Raw genomic sequence first — 18,279 nt, 5'->3', positions numbered from 1 at the left:
TATATTAAAAGCCAGCATCTAGAAATACTGCAGCTACTGACCTTTAATATTAGGACACTTACCTGTCCTGGAGTCCAGCGCCGTCCGCAGCAGAGGACGAGCGATCGCTCGTCACTCTTCTGCCCCCCGTTATCCTCGGTGAGGGAACCAGGAAGTGAAGTGCTCCGGCTTCACTGCCCGAATCCCTACAGCGCATGCACTAGTCACGCTACGCCTGCCGATTGGCTCCCGCTGTGTACTGGGAGCCGAGTGTTCTCAGAACACAACGGGGGGGACGGGAGGTGACGTCATGCCCGCAGTCTGCCCGAGACTGTGTGGCCGGTAGTGGGTGCAAATACCTGTCTTTAGACAGGTATCTGCACCCCCCTCCCCCCTGAAAGGTGTCAAATGTGACATTGGAGGGGGGGAGGGTTCCGATCAGCAGGAGTTCCACTTTAGGGTGGAGCTCCGCGTTAAATACCATATACACTCGAGTATAAGCCGAGTTTTTCAGCACATTTTTTTTGTGCTGAAAATGACCCCCTCGGCTTATACTTGAGTCACATTTTTGCGCCTGATCTTCCGTATTTTGGGGACCCGGTATCTTCTTCTACAAGTGTGCAAAGTTTGTTGTCTGGGGGACCTACGGCACTGATTTTTTAAAGTTAGGCACCCTTTCCATAGACTCCCATGTTAAATGGTAATTTCGGTACAGGCCGGCCGTAGGTCCACTAAACGCAAAACTTGGCACACATGTAGCCCTACAACAACATGGTGACTGGCTCCTGACTTTCCCATCAATGTATACAGCCCTGCAGTAACCCTAATAAAATATTCATATTATATATGCTTTTCTTACCTCCAACATAATAGATTCTGCAGCTTTCCCTTCATTGGAAACACCGGTGTCTATCCTCTTCCAAAGTCACAAAACGTATATTAAAAAAAAAAAATAAGGCGTCTTTTGTTGGCTCATTATTTGTGGGCGCCACCTTCTTACTGACAGTCTCAGTTAACTGGCTTATTTATATTCCTGCAGACTTCTCTCACTACCAGCAACAGATCTGCTGGCAAGTGCTAATCCTTCTCAATGAGTGCTCAGGTTATTAAGAGGCTTTATAATGCCGGCTACGCAGCCATCAACTTTTCCCATGAGCAGAATTCAGTCATGCAAAGTTGATGAGCGTTCTTATCGACGTTGCTGGATTGAAGGGGGCCTACATAACAATGTGCTATAAAATGCCTGCGTAAAACTTTAGAGAGTGTCTTAACTTTTATTGCAAATTAATTAAATAAATGAATAAAGCAACAGCCTGCGATTACCGTATTTATCGGCGTATATCGCGCACTATTTTCCCCTTAAAATAAGGGGAAAATCGTGGGCGTGCGATATACATGCCGATAGCCGCTTCCCGCGCTCAGTTTGAAATCCTGCGCCGACATATACCGAGCGCAGTACACTCGGGTACATTCGGCCAGGCTCGGCTTCGCTCTTGCTCACGCATAAACGTCACAGAGCGTGAGCGACGCCGAGCCTTGCCGAATGTACCCGAGTGTACTGCACTCGGTATATGTCGGCGGAGGCGTTCGAACTGAGCGCGGGAAGCGGGGACTCGACTTGAGGCGTGCGCTGGAGAAGCCGGGAGGACACCATCGAGGCCGCAGACGGACGCCGGACCGGACGATGGACGCTGGGAAGACACCAAAACTGTAAGTGATGAAATCATATAACATTTTTTTTTACAGGAATTTCTGGGGCCAACTTAAGGGGTGAGCGGTATACGCGGGAGCGCGTTATACCGCGATAAATACGGTATGTGCAAAGGCACCAGCGAGCCAGGTAGGAGTTCCAATTTAGCGGTACAAAAGATTCTTTATAAAACAAATTTAACCTGCACTAGAAATATGACAAAATATCCGTCTTGGATTGGTATGGGTTTAGGGTGACCACATTTCCAAACTACCATTCAGGGACACCTTCCCTTCTCAAAAATCAGCTTGTGCTGTAACGAATCACAGCACAGTGATTGGACACAAGAGGCGGGATTTATGATTTCTCCAATCACAAGCAGAGGGCAGGATTGGCCTCCTCCAGGCATTCCCGGCCAGGGCAAGTACTGTCAGCGAGTAAAGCGGTGAAGTGGCGGCCTTTTTTGGGGGCATCAGATTGGCCCGGGGGGGGGGGGTGGGGGTTCTGTGTCAGTTTTATTTTGGGACACTGTATTGTCCTGGAATGAATGTGCCCGGGACAGACCTGCAAAATGCGGGACTGTCCCGGGCAATCCGGGACACGTGGTCACCCTATATGGGTTGCACCCTTCCTGTTCTGTGCACTAGTGCCAAACCTTACTGTCTTCATACTGGTATGGCCAATTATAGAATACAATGCCAGCTACCATCACCAGCTTGGGATTAGGGAATGGCTTCCAATGTCAATGTTGGGCTGATAAGCGTGTAAAAACCAGCAACATCTATGAATCCATTAAAGCAGTGTTTCTCAACTCTAGTCCTCAAGGCGCCCCAACAGGTCATGTTTTCAGGCTTTCCATTATTTTGCACAGGTGATTTGATCAGTTACACCCGGGGTGCCCAACCAGTGGCTTGCGGAGCCCTCTGATGTGGCCCGCGACCTCCTGCTCTGGAATGGTGGGTTGGCAAGCCCAGATCGCAGGTTGCAACCCACCATACCACAGCATCAGTGTTGTGAATGAAACTGTTAGTAGAGGAAGAAAGCGGCTGCGGAGCAGAGCCCCATAAACCGATGCTTCCTGTACAGCATCTGCTTTTGCCACAGGTGGAGTCTATGGCAAAGTTTAGCTAACCCGCAGGATAGACACAGGTGCACTACGCTGCACCCGCGGTGTGGGTAAACCACAGCACATTGGTGTGAAAGCAGTCTTAGGCCCTTTTCACACTATCGGACGCTCAATTCACCTCTATAGAGCGACAGATGTCTGATTACGCCCGCCTACCTCCAATCCGAAAAACAGAAGGGAATTCTTCCCCTTTCACCTGGGCGGATCGGAGGGCCTATAGAGTAGCCGTGACCCGTCTTCCGCCCGCTCCACACATTGTGGCCCTCGACTGGTTACCAAGTTGCCTAAGTGGCCCTCGCTCTTCAAAAGGTTGGGCACTATCTTGTAATTACCACAGCCGTTTCATCTGAGGGAAATCCTGAAAACATGACCTGTTGGGGCACCTTGAGGACTGGAGTTGAGAAACACTGTATTAAAGCGGAGGTTCACCCGTACAATATACTTTTTCCCCTTAGATGGATGCTCGTTTTGTCTAGGGGAATCGGCTAGTTGTTTTAAAATATGAGCTGTACTTACGGTTTACGAGATGCATCCTCTCTGTCGCTTCCGGGTATGGGCGTTCCTATTTTGATTGACAGTCTTCCGAGAGGCTTCCGACGGTCGCATACATCGCGTCACGATTTTCCGAAAGAAGCCGAACGTCGGTGCGCAGGCGCAGTATAGAGCCGCACCGACGTTCGGCTACTAGTGACGCGATGGATGCGACCGTCGGAAGCCTCTCGGAAGACTGTCAATCAAGAAGGAACGCCCGCTCCCGAAGACCCATACCCGGAAGCGACGGAGAAGATGCATCTCGAAAACGGGTAAGTACAGCTCATATTTAAAACAACTAGCCAATTCCCCTAGACAAAACGAGCATTAATCTAAGGGGATAGTTTGAAAAAATTGATTAATGGGTGAACTCCCGCTTTAAAGTGTTACTAAACCCACTACAAAAAAAATCAGTCTGGACATGCAATGAAAATAAAAAACAGCATTTTACAGTAGGTGAACCCGATTTTGTGTCAATCTCGCTCTCTTTCTCAGCGAGATTGAGCACCTACGAGCCCCATCGCGGGAGCCAGCGCCGAGCTGGCTTGCCGCGATGGATACAGAGCCGTCATAGAAGCGACGGGAGATCCGACTTGGATTCCCGCCAATTCTACACGTGTGCGGCGTTTGTTATGAATCCTGAAGGGGAAGTCCCCGCCGGATTTTAAATAAAAATCCGGCATGGGTCCCCCCTCAGGAGCATACCGGGCCCTTAGGTCTGTTATGGGTTGTAAGGAGAGCCCCCCTACGCCGAAAAAAACGGCGTAGGGGGTCCCCCTACAATCCATACCAGACCCGTATCCAAAGCACGCTACCCGGCCAGCCAGGAAGGGAGTGGGGACGAGCGAGCGCCCCCCCCCCCTCCTGAGCCGTACCAGGCTGCATGCCCTCAACATGGGGGGGTTGGGTGCTCTGGGGCAGGGGGGCGCACTGCGGCCCCCCCCACCTCAGAGCACCCTGTCCCCATGTTGATGAGGACAGGGCCCCTTCCCGACAACCCTGGCCGTTGGTTGTCGGGGTATGCGGGCGGGAGGCTTATCGGAATCTGGGAGCCCCCTTTAATAAGGGGGCCCCCAGATACCGGCCCCCCACCCTAAGTGAATGAGTATGGGGTACATCGTACCCCTACCCATTCACCTGCAAGAAAAGTGGTAAAAACACAAATAAACCACACAGTGTATTAAAATATTTTATTTTTCTGCTCCGGAGGCCGCCCCCTGTCTTCTTTATTAGCTCTTTTACCAGGGGGGGCTTCTTCTTTGACGTCTTCGGGTGGGTGGGGGCCGCCGTCTGGTTCTCTTCCACCGCCGGGGGGGGGGTGGCTTTTAAAAAAGCCCCCACCCCCCCGGCGGGTTTCCTCCGGCGTCTTCGGCGGGGCTCTTCTTCTTCCGCTATCCCGACGGGTCTTCTCAACTCTCCGGGGTTCTCCTTCTGTCTTCGCCGCTCTCCGTTGTTGACTCGGCGCACCCCGGTTCTTCGTCTCGCTGTCCGGTGTCTTCTTCCGTGATGTACGTCTTCTCCTTCCGTGCTGTGATGAGTTCTTCTTCCGTGCTGTGACGTCATGTTCTTCACTTCTCTCCTTCTCCCGATGTTGCCACGCCGGTCCTCCTCGCTGAAATGACGGATGCGCGCCTTGCATCGGACCTATATAGGCCTCACAGTCCCATCATGCTCTGTACCTACCCATGTGATACCTACCCACGTGGTAGGTATCACATGGGTAGGTACAGAGCATGATGGGACTGTGAGGCCTATATAGGTCCGATGCAAGGCGCGCATCCGTCATTTCAGCGAGGAGGACCGGCGTGGCAACATCGGGAGAAGGAGAGAAGTGAAGAACATGACGTCACAGCACGGAAGAAGAACTCATCACAGCACGGAAGGAGAAGACGTACATCACGGAAGAAGACACCGGACAGCGAGACGAAGAACCGGGGTGCGCCGAGTCAACAACGGAGAGCGGCGAAGACAGAAGGAGAACCCCGGAGAGTTGAGAAGACCCGTCGGGATAGCGGAAGAAGAAGAGCCCCGCCGAAGACGCCGGAGGAAACCCGCCGGGGGGGTGGGGGCTTTTTTAAAAGCCACCCCCCCCGGCGGTGGAAGAGAACCAGACGGCGGCCCCCACCCACCCGAAGACGTCAAAGAAGAAGCCCCCCCTGGTAAAAGAGCTAATAAAGAAGACAGGGGGCGGCCTCCGGAGCAGAAAAATAAAATATTTTAATACACTGTGTGGTTTATTTGTGTTTTTACCACTTTTCTTGCAGGTGAATGGGTAGGGGTACGATGTACCCCATACTCATTCACTTAGGGTGGGGGGCCGGTATCTGGGGGCCCCCTTATTAAAGGGGGCTCCCAGATTCCGATAAGCCTCCCGCCCGCATACCCCGACAACCAACGGCCAGGGTTGTCGGGAAGGGGCCCTGTCCTCATCAACATGGGGACAGGGTGCTCTGAGGTGGGGGGGGCCGCAGTGCGCCCCCCTGCCCCAGAGCACCCAACCCCCCCATGTTGAGGGCATGCAGCCTGGTACGGCTCAGGAGGGGGGGGGGGCGCTCGCTCGTCCCCACTCCCTTCCTGGCTGGCCGGGTAGCGTGCTTTGGATACGGGTCTGGTATGGATTGTAGGGGGACCCCCTACGCCGTTTTTTTCGGCGTAGGGGGGCTCTCCTTACAACCCATAACAGACCTAAGGGCCCGGTATGCTCCTGAGGGGGGGACCCATGCCGGATTTTTATTTAAAATCCGGCGGGGACTTCCCCCTCAGGATTCATAACAAACGCCGCACACGTGTAGAATTGGCGGGAATCCAAGTCGGATCTCCCGTCGCTTCTATGACGCGCTTGCTGGGATGTGCTGTCACTATTCCAGTGAGTGTGAGATGTCGGCGAGATCTCGGCACCCTGTCGCCGAGTATCAGCGCGACGCTGTCGTGCTAAAAGCACAATATCACAAACACCTACTGTAGCTTGCAAATGATTGGATGATAAAATCAGCAGAGCTTCCCCTCATTTCAGATCTACCCCTCAGATTTACAGCGACTTCACTTCCAAGTGTACTTTCAGTTCCATTTCAAGTGCACTTTGCACTTGTAGTGCAAAGTGGATTTGCCTTTCATAAATAACCCCCAAGATGTCAATTTTTCCCTACGTTTTAGTGCATTGGAAAGCCCATACAACTCATGGGCAGCTCATGAAAATGCGTATAATGTGTTTTTATGCGTTTACACCAGGTCAATGTCTGATAAAACTATCCACTCCAAAACACAGAGTCCTTAATTCAAAAATGCATTAAAAAGACATTAATAGTTATGTCAACGCACACAGGAAACACCCATTGACACATGACAATGCACCTACCTAAGGGCTCATTCACACATACTGCAGTGACATGCATTTTTCCACAAGGGATCATGGCAGGTCACCGTCATGTGCCCTGTTCACACCACAACACTGATGTGCAGCATATTGGTAAAATAAAAATGTAGACAAGCTGCATTCTTCCACATCGCACTGTATGGAATCGCAGGTCAGCGCAGGACACCTTCTGCTGTGCAGAGGATTGAATGGAGTGAACACTTTATGACTTGCTTGATAAAATGTAAGACAACGCTCAACACCAGCAGTATGATACAATAATCGGTTTTAGCCCAGGTTCACACTGGGTACGATTTGCTTCGATTTGAGATGCGATTTCACATGTCAAATCGCATCTCAAATCGGCGGCATTTGCCGGCAATGGCACTGTCCTAATCGCTGCACCGATTTCAAAAAGTAGTTCCTGTACTACTTTTTGCGATTTCGGGCCGCGATTTACATTGAACCCTGCACAGACGTCTCCAAAATCACAGCCGCGAAATCGCGTTAAATCGCGATTTGAGCCCTGGTTCACACTGGGCTGCGGGAGTGAAGCCGTGCGAGTTCAGCTGAACTTGTACGATTTCACTCCTGCCGGCAGTCCCGATTTCGGCCGTTTCGGCCGCACAGATGTCAATGTAAATCGCGGCCAGAAATTGCAAAAAGTAGTACAGGAACTACTTTTTGAAATCGGTGCAGCCGATTAGGACAGTGTCATTGCCGACAATTGCCGCCGATTTGAGATGCGATTTCACATGTGAAATCGCATCTCAAATCGAAGCAAAACGTACCCAGTGTGAACCTGGGCTTACCGCGATTTTGAATTTGCAGCAGTGTGAACCTAGCCTTAGCATGTGGCTGGTGCGAATGTACCCTGAGGCCTCATTCATACATGGATGGGTGCATACAGTGTATATTTATGTACACAACAATATAGAAGTCCAATGGCCCATTCACACAACTGCATCCTGTCCTGTAAGCCTAGGTTCACACTGCTGCGAATTCAAAATCGCGGTAAAATGCGCGATTTTACCACGATTTCGCGGCTGCGATTTTGCCGCGATTTTACGCGATTTCGGCCGCAATTTAATGTAAATCGCGGCCCGAAATCACAAAAAGTAGTACAGGAACTACTTTTTGAAATCGCAGATGCGGCGTCGCACTGATTAGGACAGTGCCATTGCCGACAATTGCCGCCGATTTGAGATGCGATTTGACATGTCAAATCGCATCTCAAATCGTTCCAAATCATACCCAGTGTGAACCAGGGCTAAATGTCAGTGCTGTACACAGGTAATCATTTGTATAAGGTTTACACCTGTACAGCATTATTTCAGGCTTTTGGCCACCTGCATCCTAGCAACCATTGTTGTCAACATGTCAACCGCCGATAAGGCCCACGTATGCTGCACTACTGTAAACAGTTCACAAACGTTACATGCTAACTGCATGTAGACAGCTAAATACGCAAGATCTTCCCGCCAGTTTCTGCCGCCTGCATCTTGGCAATCATTGCTGTTTACATGGCAACCACCGATAAGGCCCATGTATGATGCACCACTGTACACACGTAAACAGTATACAAACATTAGGTTACATGTGTACAGCTAGATTTGCAAGACCTTCTTGTCGCCTGCATCCTAGAAACCAGTGGCCTGGATTCAAGAAGCAATTGCGCCTGTGTAACCATAAGTTACACAGCGCAATTGCTTACTTGCCCCGGCGTAACGAATGCTCCTGATTCAGGAACCTCGTTACGCCGAATGCAGCCTAAGATATGCGCGGCATAAGGCTCTTATGCCCGCATATCTTAGGCTGCATTCTTGCGATGGCCGCTAGGTGGCGTTCCCGTTGTGCTCAGCGTATAGTATGCAAATTGCATACTAACGCCGATTCACAACGTTGCGCGAGCCCTGCGTACGCAATTTACGTTGTTTCCGTACGGCGGTTTTCGCGTAAGGCTGCCCCTGCTATTAGCAGGGGCAGCCAATGTTACGTATACCCGTCGTTCCCGCGTCGCGAAATTTGAAATTTACGTAGTTTGCGTAAGTGAATCGTGAATGGCGCTGGACGCCATTCACGTTCACTTTGAAGCAAATGACGTCCTTGCGACGTCATTTGCCGCAATGCACGTCGGGAAAGTTTCCCGACGGAGCATGCGCTCTACGCTCGGCGCGGGAACGCGCCCAATTTAAATGATTCCCGCCCCTACGGGATCATTTAAATTGCGCGCGCTTACGCCGGGCATTTTGCCGGCGCGCCCACGCAATTTACGGAGCTACTGCTCAGTGAATCAAGGGCAGTGCAGTAAATTTGCGGGGGCGCAGGGCAAAAACGTTTCCCTGCGCCTCCGTAAAAAATGCGCAAATCTACTTGAATCCGGGCCATTGTTATTATTAACATGGCAACTGTCGATAAGGCCCATGTATGACGCACCACTGTACGCATGTAAATGGACATTACATTACATGCATACAACTAGGCATGCAAGATTTTCCTGCCACCTGCATCCTAACAACCATCCTTGTTCTTAACATGGCAACCGCCAATAAGGCCCATGTATGACATACCACTGTACGTATGTAAACGGTATACAAACATTATATGCATACAGTTAACTATACAGAATTTTACTGCCAGTTTCTGCCACCTGCATCCTAGCAACTAAGGATGAGCTCTGGCGTGTTTGCACAGCCCACGTGCAGAGCCCGCCAGGCAGGGAGGCATTCCCCGATCTCTGCAGCCGCGCATTGGGACAAGGTCTCCCTGCCTGTGATTAGCGCAGTGCCGTCACCCTGGCGGGCTCTGCACGTGGGCTGTGTGAACACGCCGTAGCTCATCCTTATTAGCAACCATCATTGTTCTTAACATGGTTACCGTCGATAAGGCCCATGTATGACGCACCACTGTACATATGTAAACGGTACACAAACGTTACATGCATACAGCTAAATTTGCAGGATCTTCCTGCCACCTGCACCCTAGCAACAATTATTATTATTATTAACAAGGCAACCTTCAATAAGGCCCATGTACTATATGACGCACCACTGATCGCATGTAAAAGGATACACCGACCTTACTTTCACCAGTTTTTGCCACCTGCATCCTAGCAACCAGTATTGTTCTTAACATGGCCCATGTATGCTACACCACTGTAGATGGTACACAAACATTATGGGGCAGATCCACAAAGAAATTACGCCGGCGTATCTCTTGATACGCCGCGTAATTTCAAATTTTGCGCGTATCCTCAAAACAAGATACGACGGCATCTCGGCTAGATCCGACAGGCGTAGGTCTAAGTACGCCGTCGGATCTAAGCAGCAATTTTTCAGCGGCCGCTAGGTGGCGTTTCCGTCGAATTCTGCGTCGAGTATGCAAATTAGCTATTTACGGTGATCCACGAACGTACGACCGGCCCGCGCATTTTGTTTACGTCGTTTGCGTTCGGCTTTTTCCGGCGTATAGTTAAAGCTGCTGTTATGAGGCCTACTCAATGTTAAGTATGGCCGTCGTTCCCGCGTACAATTTTGAATTTTTTACGTTGTTTGCGTAAGTCGTTCCCAAATAGGGATTTGTGTAGAATGACGTCACCGTCGTGAGCATTGGCTTGTTCCGGGTTAATTTTGAGCATGCGCACTGTGATACCCCCACGGACGGCGCATGCGCAGTTAAAAAAAAAACGTTTACGTCGGGTCACGACGTATTAGCATAAAACACGCCCCCCATTACATCCATTTGAATTCCGCGCCATTACGCTGCCAAAAGATACACTACGCCGCCGTAACTTACGGTGCAAATTCTTTCAGGATTCGAAAAAAATATATAAGTTGCGGCGGCGTAGTGTATCTTAGATACGCTGCGCCCAGCGTATTAATGCGCCGAGGTACGTGGATCTACCCCTATGTGTGCACAGCTTGCGAACAGCTAAAAATGCAAAACCTTCCTGCCACTTTGTCGCTTGCATCCTAGCAACCATTGTTATTAACGTGGCAATCTCTGATAAGGCCCATGCACGATGGACCGCTGTACGCATATCAGGGGGTCGTGGCTGGTGCAGCGCTGGCTGAGGCCATACACAGCTATATCCACATCTGAAGTACTGGGACATATGTCCACGCATCTAAACTAGTGCCCGACACCCGCTCCCACTTTCCGAGTACCAGTAGGGGCACCTGTTATTCTCTAGCTCCACACATGATCACAGTACGTTACATACGTACAGCTAAATATGTAGGATCTTCCTGACAGTTTCTGCGGTCTACAGCCTAACAACCATTGTTGTTAACATGACAACGGCCAAAAGGGCCATGTATGATGCATTTTCAATCGTCCATTTGAATAAGGCCTAACGCAAAGAGGTAAAAAATAAAAAACACACACACCTCTACACGCATAGTTTTAAATGGGCCTTAAATGTTCCCATTGGAGACACATTTTACTGGTTGCTATGCACAATAATGCGGCTCATCCTATATATTGAACCTTGAAAATAAACATCACAATCATTCATAGGGATGACTCTCGCATAAACATGTTTGCTGGGTTCATTGTACAGATCTGTGCATCCCATTACAGAGAGCAGGAACTGTGAATAAGGGATCGGGTCCTATGTAGAGGATTTAATAAAAGTTTTTCATGCAGTTTTACTTTAACGTTTTTAACCTATTTACATCTTTCATCACATGTAACACGACTTACCTAAAAACGATGGCCCAGATTCTCAAAGGGCTTACGACGGCGCAACGCCATGTACGCCGTCGTAAGTCCTAATCTGGGCCGTCGTATTTAGATTCTTAGAATCAGTTACGCATAGATATCCATTAGATCCGACAGGCGTAAGGCTCTTACGCTGTCGGATCTTAAATGCAATTTTATTTTTTGCCGCTAGGTGTCGCCTCCGTCGTTTTCCCCGCCGAGTATGCAAATTAGCTAGATACGCGAATTCCCGAACTTACGTGCGGTCGACGCAGTGAAGTTACGACGTTTACGTTAGGTTTGCGTGGCGTAAAGTTGCCCCTGCTATATGAGGGGCAACCAATGTTAAGTATGGCCGTCGTTCCCGCGTTGAAATTTATAAAATTACGTTGTTTGCGTAAGTCGTCCATGAATGGGGCTGGACGCCATTTACGTTCACGTCGAAACCAATGATGTCCTTGCGACGTCATTTGGAACAATGCACCCAGGGATATTTTCCGGATGGCGCATACGCAGTACGTTCGGCACGGGAACGCGCTTAATTTAAATGCTCCACGCCCCATACCCGGCTAATTTGAATTAGGCGGGCTTGCGCCGGGTGATTTACGCTATGCCGCCGCAACTTTACAGGCAAGTGCTTTGTGAATAAAGCACTTGCCTGTAAAACTTGCAGCGGTGTAACGTAAATGACATACGTTACGCCGCCGCAGAGATACGCCGGATCTACGAGAATCTGGCCCGATGCATCTAAATACAGAACCAATCCCCGAGGCACGGGGGTGCAGAAGTTTGTCAAACAAAAAGCATGTTCAGGAGAATTTAGGGAATCCATTCCAGCTTGCAGCAAAGCCAAGTCAGGTATCCTCTCTGCAGTCCATGATCTCAGTTTTGTCACTGAGGCCTGGTTCACTGGTGCGATGCGAGAACCCTGCGTATCCAGTGCAGGTTCCAGAATCGCACCTGAATCGCACAGTGGTTCACTGAGATCTGCAACCTGCTGTGGGTGTCAATCTAAAGATTGGTTTGCAGATTGCAGAGCGAACTGTAAAATGGTGCAGTAATCGGTTGGCATCAGTGTGAACACCCATGCGATCTGATTCCAGTGCGGACCAAGAAAGGGGCCCTGCACCATGCAATTTGTATGGCTGAAATCGCATGTGATGTGCACAGCAGCGCGGTGCGAATCACATGCAATGTCTGGCATCGCATTAGTGTGAACCAGGCCTACTTCTAAGACGTCTCACCTACCTTTTAAAGCACAGAAAAAAACTCATCTTCAGACCCACTTTCCAATCTCAGCTAGATTGTCTCCCCTTCCTGCTCAGGTGTGGTCATGTGGCCAGCAGGTCACATGATCAGGGCCCTATCATTAAGTAGATAATCATTAGTATTCCCTGCATTGCTGGCACAGTTCCTAAACATGTGTAGGCCGAGGAGAGACACCAGCAGAACTACATATCTGCCAAGCTGATGATTAGAAGTGAGTTGTAACTAATATTTTTTGGCACTTTAAATACTGTTTATAAATAATAAGTTATAAAAAAAAAAATTGGACTCAGTCCCCGTTCTCACAAGCAGTGACGCTAAACACCCTTCTGAAAAGTGTTTAGAAGTGGATCACTTGGGGCTCATTTACACGAGCGGCTTGGATGGCGGTAAAACGCCACAGTTGAGCCGCATTTTGGCCACCCCTCAACCGCTCTACCCTTAGCTATAAAGGCAACAGCTGAGGGTGTACACATGACGCAACAGGAATTATGCCCTCTGTCGCACTTTGTAAAATGAATGGGGACGCACTGCAACCGCTATGGTGTTTAATGCACGCAGTGGCAGCATGGTAGTTGAGCATTTGGAACAGGGGCGGGGAATGCCCCAGCAGCCACAGATGTGAATGAGAAAAATAACTTTTCTAGGTCAGTAAATGTATTACTACTATTATCATTGAAGAAAGGATCAGCATGACAGCCAAGCAGTGCTGGGATAGGGTCATCCAGTGCCCAGGCAAGGATTCGCCTATTGTTAATACATGCCATAGAATTGGTGTACCACCCTGCGTCTATTCTATGCCCCCTTGCTTCCCTGCGCCCGGGGCAGCTCCCCCCCCCTCCCTGTCCAGGACCTGCAGCCAAGCAACCAGCATTTTCTAAAGGAATCATAAGTGATGCCAATATATTTTTGAGGGGATAGGTTTTCTTACAGAAAGAGCTTTAAAAGGGAATTCCAAGTATTGTATAATTTCACATCTAGCTTGGACCAATGTAACTAATACTATGTATGTAATACCATACCTGGAAGCTGGAAGTCATGGGAGTAGACACTGCTATTCCAGTGATCTCCTTTTGCTTCCAGATCCTGTACTGAGGGGCCGGCCTGATGCACTGTGAACACAGAAGGTTGGCTGCTCCGATCCTCATCTTCTGGGGTGCCCCACCAGTGCTCCAGGCCCCTCCTCTTCAGCGGGTGCCCCCAGGGAAAGTGGCTTTCACTGGGGGCACCCGTGCAGGCTCACTCCTGAGTCCCGCTGCTATGTCCATTGACACAGACAGCGTTACTTTGCCCCGCCCCCATGTCAATGTATTTGAGTGACAGCAGCAGGAATCAATGGCTCCCACTGCTATTAATCTGTGCAATGAGGAGAGAGACAACAGCTGGAGTCGCTGCGCTTGTGCACATTGCTGGATTGGATTGGGCTCAGGTAAGACAAGGGAGGTGGGAAGCTGCAGCACAAAAGGTTTTCACATTAATGCATAGGCCGCGGTCACAGAGCTTCGGACCAGGTTGCGTGCACGCGCCGGCGACCCCGCGGCTGGGCTTAAAGGGCAACGTACAGGTACGTTGATGTGCCCAGCCGTGCCATTCTGCCGACGTATATCGGCATGAAGGGGTCCTTAAAGTGGAGGTTCACCCTTTAAAAAAAATGTCTGACATCACACGGAGCCGCGCCATCCTACCGACAGAATGCCGGTGTTTTTTTTTCTCAGCACATACCTCTTAATCACGATTTTGACCTCACGGCAATCCCGCGGGAGTGGGCGTTCCCAAGCACTGCCTGTGATTGACAGGCTTCCGAACGGCGCATACTGCGCGTCACAGGTTGCCGACAGAACCCGAACGTCGGTGCGCAGGCGCCATATAGAGCCGCACCGACGTTCGGGTTTTTTCGGCAACCTGTGACTCACAGGCAGTGCTTGGGAACGCCCACTCCCGCGGGATTGCCGTGAGGTCAAAATCGTGATTAAGAGGTATGTGCTGAGAAAAAAAAAAAAAAACACCGGCATTCTGTCGGTAGGATAGCGCGGCTCCGTGTGATGTCACAATTTTTTTTTGAGGGTGAACCTCCACTTTAAGTGGTTAAAATGCATTGCGTTAAGGTAGCCCATGCATTTTGATTGGATGCCCATGCACCACAATGCAGCATTAGGGCCTTTCACACTGATGACCATAGGATGCATTCCATTGACTTACAATGGAGGGTGTCTTTTTTTTTTTTTTTTTTTTTTTTTTGTGCGCTTTTACGCACCAAAGATGCAGCATGCAGGACTTTTCAAAGAGCAGCGCGCCTGCAGTGTGAACAGTTACAAAGGATTTAATGAGAAATCATTTTTAAGCACCTTTGTCACCCTGGAAAAGTGTGGTAAAAAGGCATCAGTGGAAAGAGACGTTTTTCAGACACTGCGCACCGCAACGCACAGTATGCGCATTACCATGCGTTGTGCTGCATTGGGGCCGTGTGTTGAGCTGTCCTTTAGCATTTATGGTTCTGTAATGCAACACAGTACTTACATTGTGGTAACGTTCGTTAAATCATGCGTTCTACCACAATGCATAACCTACAGGAGCTATAAATGTTCTTTGCAGGGTCCTGCAGAATAAATCTGTAGTATAAAATGTATTTTATGAATTCATATAAATACGAATCACCCAGTCTCACTCGTGGATATTCGCATTACCCACTTTTAAGAAACCACAGAAATGATATATATTCAATTTTTTTATTTTATTTTGGCAAACCTAACTGGAGCTGGGACAAAAGCCTGAACTCTTACTACATGGTATAGGTTTGCCTCATATCCTGCATAAAACCTGCCAACATCTGAAAGCAATTTACTCTTTTATTGCAGAGCAGGTGAATCTATAAGAAGCCCAGATGGAATTCTCCTTATACCGATTCCACGTTGACCCTGGGTTCACAGTGGTGAGTAAGGATGAGCTCCGGCGTGCTCGCAAAGCCCACGTGCAGAGCCTGCCAGGAAGTCGGCACAGCGCTGCGCCAATCACATTTCCCAATCTCTGCGGCCGCACATCGGGACAATGTCTCACTGCCTGTGATTAGTGCAGCGCAGTGCCGAATTCCTGGCGGGCTCTGCACGTGGGCTTTGCGAACACGCCGGAGCTCATCCTTACTGGAGAGGTGCAGGGAATTGCATGTGATTTTGAGAGGATTTGCAGAGAATCACATGTGATTCTTTGCAGCGCAATTTGAGCCCATTCTCTTTGTATGGCTCAAATAACACGGCACCCGCACGAAAAAGGTGCATGCATGGGTGTTCACACCTATGCCGTGGGATTCTGCCAATCGCACTGCATTTTGCAAACCGTTTTTAGGGTGTCGTTAAAGTGTTTGTTAACTCACAAAAAATATATACAGATCCTGGTCCCTTAAAGCAGATTACACAGCACAGTGCTTGTCCTGTGCAATCTGCCCCCCCCCCCCCCCCCGGACCGTTTTCAGCGGACATGTCCGCCCGGAGATTTCTGTCTGATGGTTGTACACACCATTAGACAGAAATCCGCGCGTACACGATACGCGGTGACGTGGCCGCGCCGTCGCCGCGACGATTAGGCGGCGACGTGCGCGGCCCTGGAAGGTCAATGCTTCCACGCATGCGTCGAATCACTTTGACGCATGCGAGGGATACGTGTACGGTGAGTCTATACAGATGACCGAACATGTCCGACGGACAGGCTTCCAGCGGACATGTTTCTTAGCATGCTAAGAAACATTTGTCCGCTGGAAAACGGTCGGCTGGACAAATGTCCGCTGGAAACCTGTCCGGTTGGCCGTACACACGACCAAACATGTCTGCTGAAACTGGTCCACGGACCAGTTTCAGCAGACATGTTCGGTCGTGTGTACGGGGCCTAAAAGAAAAACCTCCCTGAACCTGACACTTCCTGTATCCCCTCTCTGCGCTGACCACAAAAATCAGGGGTGCTGAGCCCTGACCACCGTGGTCAGAGTATGTCCCGGCATCATACATATATGTCCCCTCTGCTCTCCTCTCTCTCCCCCCTTCTTCCTGCCTGTCATCTCCCTCTCTATGTTTGCCTCAGGCCCGGCCCGCTGCTATTATTGTAAAATAAAGACCTAAAATTTTCACTGCCAGCCCCTCTATGAGAGGCTGGCATAGCACGCTATGCAAGTAGTTTTCAAAAACGAGCGTTCTAAATACCGAATTTGAGCTGTCTTCAGGCCGGTCACGTGACTCGCGGCCGCTTTACAGCTGAGACAGAGCTTCTGCAGAGGGGATTCCCCGGCTGACATCAGAAGGAGATCTCGGCCCCTCCCGCAGAAGACATCCATCGGAGCTGTAAATCGGCCGGGAGTTATGTGACTGGCCTGAAGACAGCTCAAATTCGGTATTTAGAATGCTTGTTTTTGAAAAGTACTTAGTGTGCTATGCCAGGCTCTAATAGAGGGGCTGTACTGTAATTAAAGAAAAATGTGGTTCAACAAAATACTGATAAAAGGGGGTGATCCTTTTTCCAACTCAGTGATTGAGTTTTTTTAATATTTTTTTATATTTTTTTCTGTCATGTTGATGATATATCTTTCACTTATATTTTTCACATTGTAAGTTGCACTTAATAAATACAGTTGGATAAAACAAAAACTGTGTCTGTCTTCATTTTAGTCAAAATGTGATTATTTTAAAGGGGGGGGGGGGGGTGTGGTGATTATTTTCTATTTCTATACCCACTGTATATATGCTGCAAAGGTCATGTTTACCATCAGAGTAAAATTGAGATTCATTTATTTTATGTACTTATATATCACTATCAATTTACGCAGTGCTTTACATATACAGTATCTATTGTACATTCACATCAGTCTCTGCCTCAAGCAGCTAACAATCTAAGGCCCCCTAACTCACATTCATACACATATTAGGGACTATTTAGATAGGAGCCAATCAACCTACCGTGTTTCCCTGAAAAAAAGACCGGGTCTTATATTAATTTTGGCTACAAAAAACACACTAGGGCTTATTTTCGGGGCAGGGCTTATTTATTTACTGTATTAATATGGTATACGCATAAAGTGTGCAATAAGTCTCAAGTCTGTCTGGCTGACAGTCTTAAAGCGGAGTTCCACCCACAATTTCACTTTTTAAATATAAATACACCTGTAATACACAAGCTTAATGTATTCTAGTAAAGTTAGTCTGTAAACTAAGGTCCGTTTTGTTAGGTTGTTACATCATTTAGATAGTTTATAATCTAGAAATAGACCGTGGCCATCTTAAGTGTGGGCATCATGAAGCCAGACTGTATGACTTCCTGGATTTCAGCTTTGCATATCTCGCACATGCTCAGTGCACAAGCAATGTAATAGGTTTCAGTCAGGTTTGCAAGGACTACTGGGAAACATGATGCCTATCCCAGAAACCCTTGCAAATAGCCTAGGCAAATAAGGAGGAGGAAGTAATGAAGGACTACAAAATAAAGGTATTTACAAGCAACAAATTAAATAAAAATTGTCCATTCTGAACACTATGAGATTAGAGCATGCAGCACAGACAAACATAAAAAAAATGGGTGGAACTCCACTTTAAAGTGGTTGTAACCCTTAAAAAAATCCTGTTCCTTTTAAAGCATGAAATAAATCAATAAAATATC

General features: G+C 48.9%; 1 protein-coding gene across 9 annotated transcripts in view; it reads right to left on the bottom strand.

Annotated features, from left to right (window-relative positions):
* COBLL1 (cordon-bleu WH2 repeat protein like 1) overlaps nucleotides 1–18,279 on the bottom strand; it is a 219,976-nt gene that overhangs the window by 86,730 nt on the left and 114,967 nt on the right. Inside the window, exon 1 of one of the 9 annotated variants that reach the window (XM_040357846.1) lies at nucleotides 12,628–12,784. The exons of 7 other annotated variants lie outside the window; for them this stretch is intronic. In XM_040357846.1, coding sequence (XP_040213780.1) covers nucleotides 12,628–12,653 — 26 coding nt within the window. In that variant the 5' untranslated portion in view covers nucleotides 12,654–12,784. Of the gene's footprint in view, nucleotides 1–838; nucleotides 1,110–12,627; nucleotides 12,785–18,279 lie in introns of those variants that run through there. One more of the 9 variants, XM_040357845.1, reaches the window with a different exon arrangement.

Source organism: Rana temporaria, chromosome 6 (genome assembly GCF_905171775.1).
Source record: "Rana temporaria chromosome 6, aRanTem1.1, whole genome shotgun sequence".
Classification (NCBI taxonomy): Eukaryota; Metazoa; Chordata; class Amphibia; order Anura; family Ranidae; genus Rana; species Rana temporaria.
This window is presented reverse-complemented; position numbering and strand designations above follow the sequence as displayed.